At 38.8% G+C, this 13,792-nt stretch overlaps 1 protein-coding gene across 12 annotated transcripts in view; it reads left to right on the top strand.

The window, feature by feature from the left end:
• LOC109439476 (fibrous sheath-interacting protein 2-like) overlaps positions 1 to 13,792 on the top strand; it is a 162,118-nt gene that overhangs the window by 133,297 nt on the left and 15,029 nt on the right. For 9 of the 12 annotated variants that reach the window (XM_088800767.1, XM_088800770.1, XM_088800765.1 and 6 more), the window contains 2 exons: positions 1,830 to 1,876; positions 11,417 to 11,460. The exons of 1 other annotated variant lie outside the window; for it this stretch is intronic. In XM_088800767.1, coding sequence (XP_088656893.1) covers positions 1,830 to 1,876; positions 11,417 to 11,460 — 91 coding nt within the window. The remainder of the gene's footprint in view (positions 1 to 1,829; positions 1,877 to 11,416; positions 11,461 to 13,792) is intronic. 2 more of the 12 variants (XM_088800766.1, XR_016022329.1) reach the window with 2 other exon arrangements.

The following is a 13,792-nucleotide window of genomic DNA, read 5'->3' as shown; positions in this document are numbered from 1 at the left end:
CACACCAAGACCATTTAATTGGTCAAGAACAGTTTTTTTAACAGTGTTAGGGAAACTAGATAACCCCACACAGTTGGATTTGGCAATATTTTTTTGGATATTACACTAAAAGCAGAAGCAACAAAAGAAAAAAATTAAGTAAATTGGACTTCACCCAATTTAAAATATTTTGTGCTTTAAAGAACAAAGTGAAAAGTCAACCCATAGAATGGGAGAAAATATTTGCAAATTATCTATCTGATGTATCCAGAATATATAAATACTCCTATAATTCACCACCACCACCAACAACAACAACAACAAAACTAAACAACGTGATTTAAAAATGGAACAAGGACTTGAATAGACATTTCTCCTGAAAAGATATACAAATGGAAAATAAGCCCATGAAAAAATGTTCAACATCACTAATCATTAGGGAAATGAAAATCAAAACCACAGTGAGACTCTATTCACACCACTTAGGATAGCTATTTTTTAAAAATCAGAAAATAACAAGTGTCATCAAGAATGTGAAGAAACTGAAATCCTTGTATATTGCTGTTGGGAGTTTAAAATGGTACAGTCACTGTGGAAAACAGTATGACAGTTTCTCAAAAAATTAAATGTAGAGTTACTATATAATCCAGCAATTCCACTTCTGGGTATATACCCAAAAGAATTGAAATCAGGGATTCAAACAGATATTTGTACACTTATGTTCATAGCAGAATTATTTGTGAGCAATAGCCAAAAAATACCTGTCGTGCGCGGAGGCCTTCTCGCCGCGCCATGTTTCAGGCGGGGCGGCCTGCGAGGTCTCTGCTCCCGCTCCCCACACAAGAACGCAGGATATGGTGAGGCCGAAAAGGAACACCCACGGAGCCATAGGTAGGGGAGCCATACCACCACGGTCTCACTGGAGGCTGGGCCCACCGGACACCGACCTGCCGTCCGCTTTTCCGCCAACCGACCGACCGACGACTCTCCTCCACTCTCAACTCTGTTCCTCTCTCTTGGCTCTCCTCTTCCGCTCTCCTCGGCCCTCCTCTTCCGCTTTCCTCGGCCCTCCGTAGTTGCAGCAGTTATACCAGTGGCCAATTGGCTAACCGGCCACAGCCCACGGTCAATCAGCCACAGCCCACGACCATTCACCACCCAAGCCAGTACCCCTTCACGTGAGGCCGAGAGCCTGTAAACTACTCTCTGGGGCTCTGTCCCCACAATACCCAAATCGTAGAAGCCACTCAAGAGTCCATTTATGGATGAATGAATAAATAAAATGTGATATATATACATACAATAGAATATTATTCAGCCTTGAAAAGGAAGCAAATTCTGACATGTGCGACCACATATATGAACCTTGAAGACATTATGCTAAGTGAAATAAATCAGTCACAAATGGGCAAATATTACGATTCCACTTATATGAGATACCTAGAGTAATCAAATCAGAGGTAGAAAGTAGAATAATGGTTCCAGGGGATGGAGAGAGAAATGGGTAATTAATGGGTACAGAGTTTCATTTGGGGAGGATGAAAAAGTTCTGTAGATGGGTGGTGGTAATAGTTGTACAACAATGTGAATGTATGCAAACACAGAACTGCACATTTAAAATAAGTTAAAATGGTACATTTTATGTCATATATATTTAACCAAAAATTTTAAAGTGGAAAAAAAAATGTCAACTAGAAATTACTTTTATTCAATTTGGAAACTTTGCGATATACTATTCCAGGTTTACTTCCATAAGAAGAATGACAGTCAAATTGTTCTTTTGCTTAACTGGTAATTCCTTCATGCATTGAATGCACAGAACATGAAATGTTCTTTTTCTTTTGTTTTAGTGAGCCCGAAGATTATACCCCAGGTACACGTGCTACAATATTAGAAGGTTGGACTTAATATTTTTCTTAATTTAAATTAGAAAGTATTCAAAAGGACTTTGTTTACTGCTTTGATAGTTATTTTTAGTTATCGAACCTAAAGTTGATATTGTGGTTTGTTTGTTTTTCCTATGAGCTTATCTACTTTTGGAAAATGATGCAGTCCTACATCACTCGTGTTAAAATGAGCTAACTAGTTTGCCTTATCTGAATTTCTGTTAAGATGTCATTAATGATTTTGGTCAAGAATGTGGTATAAATTTACATTTTACCATGCTCCTGTGAGAAACATCCACAAAGTAAGGGAGTATCATATTTTAGTTTCTGAGCCAGAACATATGACGCTAGAATTTAACCATTTTTTTTCAATAAAACTTTATTTATAAAAACAGTCTGCAGGCTCATGGGCTGTAGTTTATGTATACATCTCTGATCTAGAACAAGTTGACAAACTCATTAGCTAAAAGAAAATTATGGGTATAATTTCAAATCAACAAATCGGTTGTCAATACAGTAAAAACTGGATGGCAATAAGGGAACTCAAAAGAGTGATTGTATTTTTTTTGGGGGGGGTGACAATTGTTAGTAAGATTACATAGATTTCAGGTGTACAATTCTGTATTACATCATCTATAAATCCCATTGTGTGTTCATCACCCAGAGTCAGTTCTCCTTCCATCACCATATATTCGATCTCCTTTACCCTCATCTCCCAACCCCCACCCCCTACCCACCTTACCCTCTGGCAACCACTAAACTATTATCTGTGTCTATGAGTATCTGTTTCTCATTTGTTTGTCTTGTTCTTTTGTTGTTTTTGTTTTATATACCACATATCAGTGAAATCACATGGTTCTCTGCTTTCTCTGTCTGACTTGTTTCGCTCAGAATTACTCTCTCAAGATCCATCCATGTTGTCACAAATGTTCCTATATCATCTTTTCTTACTGCCGAATAGTATTCCATTGTGTATATATACCACAACTTCTTTATCCATTCATCTATCGAAGGACATTTTGGTTGTTTCCATGTCTTGGCTACCGTAAACAAAGCTGCAATGAACATTGGAGCACACGTGTCTTTATCTCTAAATGTTTTCAGATTTTTTGGGTAGATACCCAGGAGAGGGATTGCTGGATCATATGGCAATTCTATTCGTAATTCTTTGAGGAACCTCCACACTGCCTTCCATAACGGCTGCACCAGTCTGCATTCCCACCAACAGTGTATGAGGGTTCCTTTTTCTCCACAGCCTCTCCAACATTTGTTACTATTTGTCTTGTTGATGATAGCCATTCTGACTGGGGTGAGGTGATATCTCATTGTGGTTTTGATTTGCATTTCTCTGATGATTAGTGATGTTGAGCATTTTTTCATGTCTATTTGCCATTTGTATGTCTTCTTTGGAGAAATGCCTCTTCAAGTCCTCTGCCCATTTTACAATTGGGTTGTTTGTTTTTTTGTTGTTGAGTTTCATGAGTTCCTTGTATATTCTGGATACTAGCCCCTTATCAGAGGCACTGTTTGCAAAAATCTTCTCCAATTCAGTTGGTGGCCTCTTTATTTTGTCAGTGGTTTCTTTTGCTGTGCAGAAGCTTTTAAGTTTCATATAGTCCCATTCGTTTATTTTAGCTTTTACTTCCATTGCCTTTGGAGTCAAGTTCATAAAATGCTCTTTGAACCCAAGGTCCATAAGTTTAGTACCTATGTTTTCTTCTATGCAGTTTATTGTGCCAGATCTTATGCTTAAGTCTTTGATCCATTTTGAATTAACTTTGGTATATGGTGACAAATAGCAGTCCAGTTTCATTCTTTTGCACGTGGCTATCCAATTCTCCCAGCACCATTTATTGAAGAGGCTGTCTTTGCTCCATTGTATGTTTTTAGCTTCTTTGTCAAACATTATCTGTCCATATTTATGTGGTTTTATTTCTGGGTTCTCAATTCCATTCCATTGGTCTATGTGTCTGTTTTTCTGCCAATACCATGCTGTTTTGATTATTGTAGCCCTGTAGTACAAGCCAAAGTCAGGAAGTATGATACCTCCATTATTGTTCTTTTTTCTTAAGATTGCTTTGGCTATTCGGGGTCTTTTGTGGTTCCAAACAAATCTGATGATTTTTTGTTCTATTTCTTTAAAATATGCCATTGGGATTTTGATGGGGATTGCATTGAATCTGTATATTGCTTTGGGTAATATGGCCATTTTAACTATGTTGATTCTTCCAATCCATGAGCACGGAATGTCTCTCCATTTCTTTGTGTCTTCTTCAATTTCTTTCAAAAATGTCTTATAGTTTTCAGCATATAGGTCTTTCACAGCCTTGGTTAAGTTTATTCCTAGGTATTTTATTCTTTTTGCTGCAATTGCAAAAGGAATTGTTTTTTGTATTTCTTTTTCTGAGATTTCATTGTTGGTATATAGGAAGGCAATGGACTTTTGTGCGTTGATTCTGTAGCCGGCAACTTTACTGTATTCGTTGATTGTTTCTAATAGCTTTTTGCTGGAGTCTTTAGGGTTTTCTATATATAGCATCATGTCATCTGCAAAGAGTGATAATTTAACTTCTTCAATCCCAATTTGGATGCCTTTTATTTCTTTCTCTTGCCTGATTGCTCTGGCAAGGACTTCCAACACTATGTTGAAAAGCAGAGGTGATAGGGGACATCCCTGTCGTGTTCCTGAACGTAGAGCAAAGGGCTTCAGTTTTTCTCCATTAATTATGAGATTAGCAGAGGGCTTGTCATATACAGCCTTTATTATGTTAAGGCATTTTCCTTCTATACCCATTTTATTAAGTGTTTTAATCATAAATGGATGTTGTATCTTATCAAATGCTTTTTCTGCATCAATTGATATAATCATATGATTTTTGTCCTTTATTTTGTTTATGTGATGTATCACATTGATGGATTTGCGTATGTTGAACCATCCTTGTGCCCCGGGGATGAACCCCACTTGGTCGTGATGAATAATCTTTTTAATGCATTGTTGTATTCGATTTGCTAGAATTTTATTTAGGATTTTTGCATCGGTATTCATCAGAGATATTGGTCTGTAGTTTTCTTTTTTTGTGCTGTCCTTACCAGGTTTTGGTATCAGGGTAATGTTGGCCTCATAAAATGAGTTACGGAGTACTGTCTCTTCTTCAATTTTTTGGAAGAGTTTGTGCAGGATTGGTATTAGATCCTCTTTGAAGGTTTGGTAGAATTCACTAGTGAAGCCGTCTGGTCCCGGACTTTTGCTTTTGGGAAGGTTTTGGATGACTGATTCAATTTCGTTACTGATGATCGGTCTTTTTAGATTTTCCAGTTCTTCATGGTTCAGCCTTGGAAGGCTATATGTTTCTAAGAACTTGTCCATTTCTTCTAGGTTGTTGAATTTGCTGGCATATAGTCCTTCATAGTATTCTTGGATGATCCTTTGTATTTCTGTGGTGTCCGTGATAACTTCCCCTTTTACGTTTCTGATTTTGTTAATTAGTGTCTTCTCTCTTTTTATCTTAGTAAGTCTAGCCAAGGGTTTGTCAATTTTGTTAATCTTTTCAAAGAACCAGCTCTTTGTCACATTAATTTTTTCTATTGTCCTTTTGTTCTCTATTTCATTTAGTTCTGCTCTAACTTTTGTTATTTCCTTTCTTCTGCTGATCTTGGGTTTTACTTGTTCTTCTTTTTCTAGTTCTTTAAGGTGTAACATGAGGTTATTTATTTGGGAGTTTTCTTGTTTCTTGAGATAGGCCTGTAATGAGATAAATTTCCCTCTTAAAACTGCTTTTGCTGCATCCCAAAAATTTTGGTAGGATGTATTTTCATTGTCATTTGTTTCTATGCATCTTTTGATCTCTCCTCTGATTTCTTCTTTGACCCAGTCCTTCTTTAAAAGTATGTTGTTTAATCTCCATGTATTTGTGTTTTTTCCCGCTTTCTTTTTACAGTTGATATCCAATTTCAAAGCCTTGTGATCAGAGAATATGCATGGTATGATTTCAATCTTCTTAAATTTGTTGAGACTGATTTTATGTCCCAATATATGGTCTATCCTTGAGAATGTTCCATGTACACTAGAAAAGAATGTATAGTCTGATGTTTTAGGATGAAGTGCTCTATAAATGTCAATTATATCCATTTCATCTAATGTGTCATTTAGGGCTACTATTTTGTTATTTATTTTCTGTTTAGATTATCTATCCATAGCTGTCAATGATGTATTTAAGTCCCCTAGTATAATTGTGTTTTGGTCAATTTCTCCCTTTAGTTCTGTTAGTAGTTGCTTGGTATATTTCGGTGCTCCCTGATTGGGGGCATAAATATTGATGACTGTTATGTCTTCTTGTTGTATAGTCCCCTTCACCATTATGGAATGTCCATCTTTGTCTCTTGTTATCTTTTTCACCTTGAAGTCTGTTTCATCTGATATCATTATGGCTACACCTGATTTTCTCTGGGTACCATTTGCTTGGAGTGTCAATTTCCACCCTTTCACTTTGAGTCTGTGCTTGTCCTTGTAGCTGAGATGTGTCTCTTGGAGACAGCATATGGTTGGGTTTAGTTTTTTGATCCAATCTGCTACTCTGTGCCTTTTTATTGGTGAGTTCAGTCCATTTACATTTAGGGTGATTATTGATATGGGAGGATTTCCTGTCATTCTATCTTTAGTTTTCTGGTAAGGCTGTGTCTCCATTGTTTCTTTGCCTTTTTGTTGTTGTCTATTATTTCTGTGTGGTATTCTATGATGTTTCTCTCTGTTTCTTCTTTTATTTCAGTATATATTTCAATTCTGGATTTATTTTGAGTGGTTACCCTTAAGTTTATGTAAAAGAAAGTTTGATATTTAGAGTATTCCATTTTCTTCAGCATGCTTACTTTCTCCATTCCCATATTCCGGTTCAGGCCTTTACTCTCCCTCTTTTTGAGTTTTGGTTGCCACAAATTGTCCCTGTTGATGGTGGTCGAATAGCCTCCTTTAGTATTTCTTGTAGTGCAGGTCGTGTATTAGAAAATTCCCTCAGCTTCTGTATGTCTGGAAAGGTCTTTATTCCTCCTTCATATCTAAAGGTTATCTTTGCTGGATAGATTATTCTTGGCTCATAATTTCTCTCTTTCAATAGTTTGAATATTTGGTTCTACTCCCTCCTGACTTGTAGAGTTTCTGCTGAAAAATCTGATGATAATCTAATGGGCTTTCCTTTGTAAGTTACCGTCTTCTTTTCCCTGGCTGCCTTGAGGATTCTTTCTTTGTCGTTGATTTTAGACAGCTTCAATACAATGTGCCTTGGAGAAGGCCTGTTGGGATTGAGGTGTTCTATTTGCTTCTTGGATTCAAGGGTCCAGTTCTGTCCACAAATTTGGGAACTTCTCATCGACAATTTGTTTGAATATATTCTCTGTTCCTTTCTCTCTTTCTTCTCCTTCTGGTATGCCCATTATTCTTATATTGCTCTTTCTGATGGAGTCTGAAAGTTCTTGTAGAGTTCTTTCATTTCTTTTAAGTCTCAAGTCTCTTTCTTCTTCTATCTGTGTCATTTCCAGGTTTCTATCTTCGATGTCACTGATTCTTTCCTCCATGTGGTCAACTCTACTACCTAAGCTGGTTATTTCATTCTTAATTTCTTCCATTGAGTTCTTAATCTCCAGAAATTCTCTTTGGTTCTTTTTTAAAATTTCAATCTCTTTCGTAAAATGCTCATGCTGTTCTTTGATTGAGTTTCTGAGTTCATTTAACTGCCTATCTGTGTTTTCTTGTATCTCGTTGAGTTTTTTCAGAACTGCAATCTTGAATTCTCTGTCATTTAAGTCACATATTTCTGTATCTTTAAGTGCCTTCTCTGGAGATTTTTCACTTTCTTTCTGAGCTATCTTGTTGCCTTGGTTATTCATGGCGATTACTGGTTTACTGTTTCTCTTCCTAGACATCTACAGGAGTGACTTCTGCAACAGGTTGATAGGAAGAGGTCTTTCTTTTGTTTTCCAGTACTTGTTGGTAGAATGTCTTATTATTTCTCCAACTGCAATTTATTTTTCTTCTCCCACACAGTAGTGCTGTTTTCTCTGCACTATTCCTGCTTCTTACACAATGGGGGGATTTCCTGGGAGACGAGCTTCTCCTCTGTTAATAGTTCGTCTAGGTCACAGGGCGCAGTGTCCTGGTGGGTATGCGGAGAGCTTTTGATGTTCCAAAGCTCTTCCAGCTCCTGATTCAGAGCCCGTATGTTTTAGCAGTTCTGTTTACTCCTGCAGGGCTCTGCCCAGATAGGTGGGGTCAGGGGGGGGTGGTGAGCTGTGAGAGGTGGCCCAGAGCAATGGCGGCGACCACCACCACAGCCGGTCCTGCTTCCACGGCTCCCTCCCCTTTGCCAGAACTAGTTGGGCTGTGAATTTGTGTCTGAGGCCCACAGTTCTCAAAACAGCAAATTTTCTGTTGTTTTGATCTGACACTGCTACTTTTTCGCTTCTAGCACGGGGCAGGTGGGGGCGGGGCGAGCTCTGGGAGGGGAGGGAGGGGTCGGCTAGTCTCAGTGCCTAAGGCTCCGTTCTCTGCTTGGCAGTGAGGGCTTAAACCACCGTTTTCAGCCTTTTTCCCTCAGTCTTTTCTCCGAGGTCTCTGCCGTGAGCGTTGGGTTCAGCTGTGGTATATGCTGTCCCCTCAGCCCTGTGGCGCCCAGGCGGAGCCCTAGCAGTCCGATCTCCCGCAGCTGCGGTAGTTCCGGGAAGCAGCGAGCTCCGAGCACTGAGCTAGGTCTGCGTCCTGCACCCGCGCGGCTTCGTCTCCGCGCACACTTCTCCCTTTCCTCCTCCCTCCACTCGCGCGAATCTCCCACCTGTAGGTGATTTCAGTCAGTAGTGGACCTCTTCGTCTTGCCTGTCTGCTGTGCAGGGAGTCCTTTGTGGAGTTTTTGTTGTTCGATTCTTTGTAAATTCCAGGGGAGCTTTACAGAGGCTCACCTCACACCGCCATTTTTCCGGAAGTCAATTTAACCATTATTTGAGAGGTTATTCTTCCTGGTGCTTAGCTCTTCCGAAACGTATACTGGCTAGTAAGGACCTCACTTTTTTTTTTTTTTAATCTCGTAGTACTGACTCCTTATAACATTTGTGAGGACTTTTGGATCTCTATTTGCTGAATCCGTAGTGGATCAATGTGGTTCTACCAATGATAGCATGCACAAGAGGTAGAGTGCTGTGTTTACTGTTAAGCGGCCTTGAAACTCAAACCACAAGTTTACCCTGGTTATTTCAAACATACATTCCACCTGAGAAGTTAGTTGAGAAATATACTCTCTTGTGGAAAACGGAGCTGGAAATCATTTTCATTAAGATGATTCATAGTACAGCAGTAAATATGCCAGAATTCTGTGAACACACCATAACCAGAAGGTGTCACAATCATCACTGATGTGATATTTGTATTATGGAATTATAAGCTGCTATCTGTTTTGTTTTTTCCAAATTTGTTGCAATAATCACACTTAATTCTTATAGCCTTCAGTAATATTGCAGCTGTTCCATTCATTCATTCATTCATTCATTCATTCAAAGATTTACTGAGCATCTCCTTTGTGTTATATCCCACGTGTAAACAAACTTGAAAAAGGCTTTGATCTCAGAATTTACATTGTAACTTGGGGCTGGGCACCAAAGGGTAAAGACATAAACAAGATAATTTCAGATAATAAGTACTTCCCATATCATCTGGGACAAAAAGCAAATAAACAGCAATGGCTTTGCCAATGCCTACATCATCTGGGCATCCTCCCAGTCCCCTGTGACCTCTCTAACCTGATCCTGATCCTGTTTCACTTTCTGACTCACCCGGCTCCAGCATCACTTACACGTCCCAGGCGTCTGAGGCCTTTGCACGTGCTGATCCTTGTGCAGAGCTCTTCCTCCTATACCCGCCTGGCGCACTCCTCACCTTCAGGTCTTCACTCAAACGTCAGCTTCTCAGTGACATCTTCTTTGAGAGCACTCTGAAATTGGAATCTCATTCCCGCCATAGCACTAGCTATTCCACGTCTTTGCTTGTTTTACTCCCTGGCACTTATGACTATCTAGCTGTTCATTGTTTTTTCACTATCGCCCTCCAGAATGTAAGCTCCATGAGGATCACCGCTGCATTTCCAAGAGCCTAAAACAGTCATATAACAGGAGGAGGCATTTAGTAAAATAAGAGAGACTATGGGAGTAACAGGGGGGTGGGACACACAAAAACTCTGTTGGGTTGAACTGAGATATCCGTTAGTATTCAAGTTAAGGTGTCACATAAGCCATAAGATATTGAAGTATATTTAAGGACTTCAATGGGAAGGTTAGGGTTGAACATATGCATGTTTAGTTTCATATAGAATATACAATAAAATCTCAAATAATTTAAATCTGAATGTCTCAGGTCCTATACTGTCAGGAATTTCTCTGTGATTCTTCCTCAAAATAATTCCTAGTATATAGGGGAATATTACTAGCCAATTAGCCTAGAAACTTCAAAACTGGTTGTGTGAAACAATATCCCTGGTAGTGAACTCAAATGTCCTCAGTCATTTAAAAGCAAAAGCCGGTTCAATTATGGGCATATAGAGTCATACACTTTAGAAAGATTATCAAATAGCAATGAAATTTTATCAATTTTGTCAGATAAGTCAAATAATCAGTCCCTCTTATACTTGAGTTAATTGAGGTTTACTATTACTTTCTTTTTCTAGAACCTATATTGGATGGCCCAAAGGATAATTTAGAGAGAGTACTTGTGCTGGCTCTTAATGACATGTCTACAAAATGCATAATTTTACATATCTCATTGAGTCCTCTTGTGAGGCGAGCAGGTTGAATAGTTTCATTCACATTCTAGATACATATATGAGGAAACTGATTGAGAAGGTAGATTTAATTTGCTAATGCTCACACAGCTCTAAGTAGTGAAGCTAAGACTCAAACTCAGATTTCTGACACCCTACCATGTTAACCAGCTCTCTAGTTGTGGGTCCTTGATACATCTCTCACAGTATCATTTGTAACTCGGGCTCAATTTTTTTTTAACTGACATATTGAATTCCCTTGGAACTTAGACAACTTCTAGTTCTGTGACAACTCCACCAGATTTCCTCTTGGTATTGCCTCAAGATTCTCCAGATTCTCCCCCAAAGTCTTTCATATGACTAGCACCTTTCTCTGTTCCAATTATCTGCTTTTAATTAGCTATGCAGAATCAAAGAATGTTAGAGCTGGAAAGTCCCCAGGGTACCTTCTCATTTTACATGTAAACAAATAGGCCCGTAGCAATTGAGTGGTTGTACTAAATTATAAAGTCTGCCTCTCCTACTACATCACACTTCCTCTTTCATAATTCCTAAATGAAGGGCTAAGACGTGCCTCCAAATTCTAGGGATCTCACGTATTTCAGTTTTGTTCCCACTGTCTATACATTAAAAATAATTTATTCTATTTGCCTAAATTATATTTCTTTTGAGTGAAAATTAATAAGACCAGGTTGGTGTCAATACTATTTATGCCTCAGAAAAAAAATAATATTTTTTTCTTCCCCTCTCCCCCTACAGAAAGTTCTCAGGAACAAAAGCCAGAGTATTCAGACAGTATTAAGGTAAATGTTTCTCAGTAGCCTCTCATTGGTATGTATGGTATCTAGCTGAACATAACCCAGTTTTCAAGGTCAAATCAGAGACTGGGTGGTGCAACTTATGGGACATCAGGAAGCATCCTCTATTTACTTTCTTCATGTTCACATCTGTCTGCCTGGCTGAAACCTGTCCGTGGTACCCAAGAAATCTGGAATCAAATTCGCACCTTAGAGTTATAATTCCTTGCTTACGTGCACAGAATACACCACTGTTCCTCCTTAGCACCTAAATACAATTCCATTCCTTAACTCTGTTATTGCAGTTTCTGGAGAAAATCTTAGAGGGAGTGAGTCACTTGGCCCTGTCTAGGGCAGGTAGACCCAAGTGCGGGACTTGGTGGAGGCAGGAAGGGACTAGAACCTTCAAAAATGAAGAATGGCTTGCAGGAAATGAGTGCTGATCCCATCTAGTTCTCTGTATTCCTAAGATTGGAGTGTTTAAAGACAGCTATCCAAAAAGCTCATTACTCCCCAGTGTAAACTCAGGAAATTTCTCCTCTTGTAATCCTTTATAGAAAGTTTCCAGTGAGGGCTGAAACTGCAGATCCTTCTTTTTTTTATCACTTTGTTTCTTGGTTCAATTTAATCCCACCTTTAATCAAGTCTCCCCACCCCCATGCACACACAATCCATCAACTATCCAGTCACTTGTCATTATCAGAGCAATTTTCAGAACCAAATCTTACAACTCATGCTTAACTTTTGCCAAACCTCCAAAAATGCTGGCTTAGCTCCTCACTTAACCTAACCCTCCTTTATGAATATAAACATCTAAACATCTATTCAAGAAACCCAGACTCTACTTAGGCCGTATTTTCCAAGTGAAATTATATGGGTATAATAGGGAGACAATCTGATACAGGTGAGTCCCTGTGCCAAGCTGCATTGCTGCCTAATCCGGACCCTTTTGGCTCCTTGCTCTTTCCCTCACTTCCTGCTTTTCCCATGGTGAAACTGTGCGTATGCTTGTTAGCCAGCCTAGTTCTGAGTAAGGTGGAGCAAGCACATTCCACACTTTATACCTCACTGATTACAGCTACATACCTACTGTGAATAACTACTGAGGATTCTGAAAAATGAATAATAGCAGGAATCTGGGGAGGGACATCAGACCTCAAAGAACAACCAATACCAGGATGAGTTTCCTGGGTTTTTTTCCTTCCATACTGGTATCTTCTAGCTTCAAGTCAGGGCAGTTCAAATCCTGGAATTACATAAAGGAAATGCACATAATAAAGTTTCAAGAGAAACCATTGCTTTCTTACCAGAATTAGGAATAAAATCTTATAAAGTGAGAAGTGGGGAAGCTCCCTTTTTTCCCCCCCTCTCTTGGCCCTGCCTGGAGGCAGATTTCAGTCATGATGCTGCATGGCAATGGCAGCAGAAGCTGCTGAGGCACTTAAAACTGTGAAAGAAAATCCTTCTCTCTGAGCAGAAGAAGTAGGAAAAGGCCTCCAGTAACCCGAATAATATTAGGAGCAAACCTGCTACTTTTTCCTCTGCTTTCTCTAGTCATTTCACCCTAGACATGGATACAGTCTTGGGATGTGTGAGACAGAACACAGGGAGAGTAGAACTATAGCATCCTAGCCATACAACCAACAAAGGGAACTTATAAGAGTTAGAGACACTGAAAGATATCAGAGAAGGGATCTCAAGAAAGATTCTCTACAAATTTGTTTGTAAAGACTCTCCTGAGCTGTGCATTCATGAAATTGATGTAATATATATACGCAAAAGACTTTGAGAACTTATTATAGTTGTAATAGTGGTACATACAGAAGGATACTAAAAAAATAAAATAAAAAATAAAAAACTGCCAAGACTTTGAAAACGGAATTTGTATTGGAACTACAGCAATAGACGGCAGGGTAGAATGTGTGGTCTGAAACTAAGTGAGTAATTACCTACTTAAGAAAACAAAGAAACAAACAAAAACAAACAAAAAAACCCCAACCTCCTCCAGAGGATTGAACAATTGTTAGAATCTCATAAATTGTTTAAAATGCCCAGGATAAAAATCCAAAATTACTCAACATACAAAGAAATAAAAAAATGTCCACAGCTTCAAGGGAAGGAACAAGAAATGCCAACAGCAATGTGGCCAAGATTTTGAAACTTTCAGACAAAAACTTTAAAGCAGTAATTATAAAAATGTCCATGAAGTAACAGCAAATATTCTAAAATTTAACAGAAAGATAGATGTCCTCAGCAGAATTTAAGTATATTTACTCATCTCAGTCACTCATCTCATCTGCTCCCTGCTTTCAGATCAGGGATTCTCAACTTCTAATTC

The sequence above is a fragment of the Rhinolophus sinicus genome, chromosome 9 (assembly GCF_057876585.1).
Source record: "Rhinolophus sinicus isolate RSI-liver-muscle chromosome 9, RSI-T2T, whole genome shotgun sequence".
Classification (NCBI taxonomy): Eukaryota; Metazoa; Chordata; class Mammalia; order Chiroptera; family Rhinolophidae; genus Rhinolophus; species Rhinolophus sinicus.
This window is presented reverse-complemented; position numbering and strand designations above follow the sequence as displayed.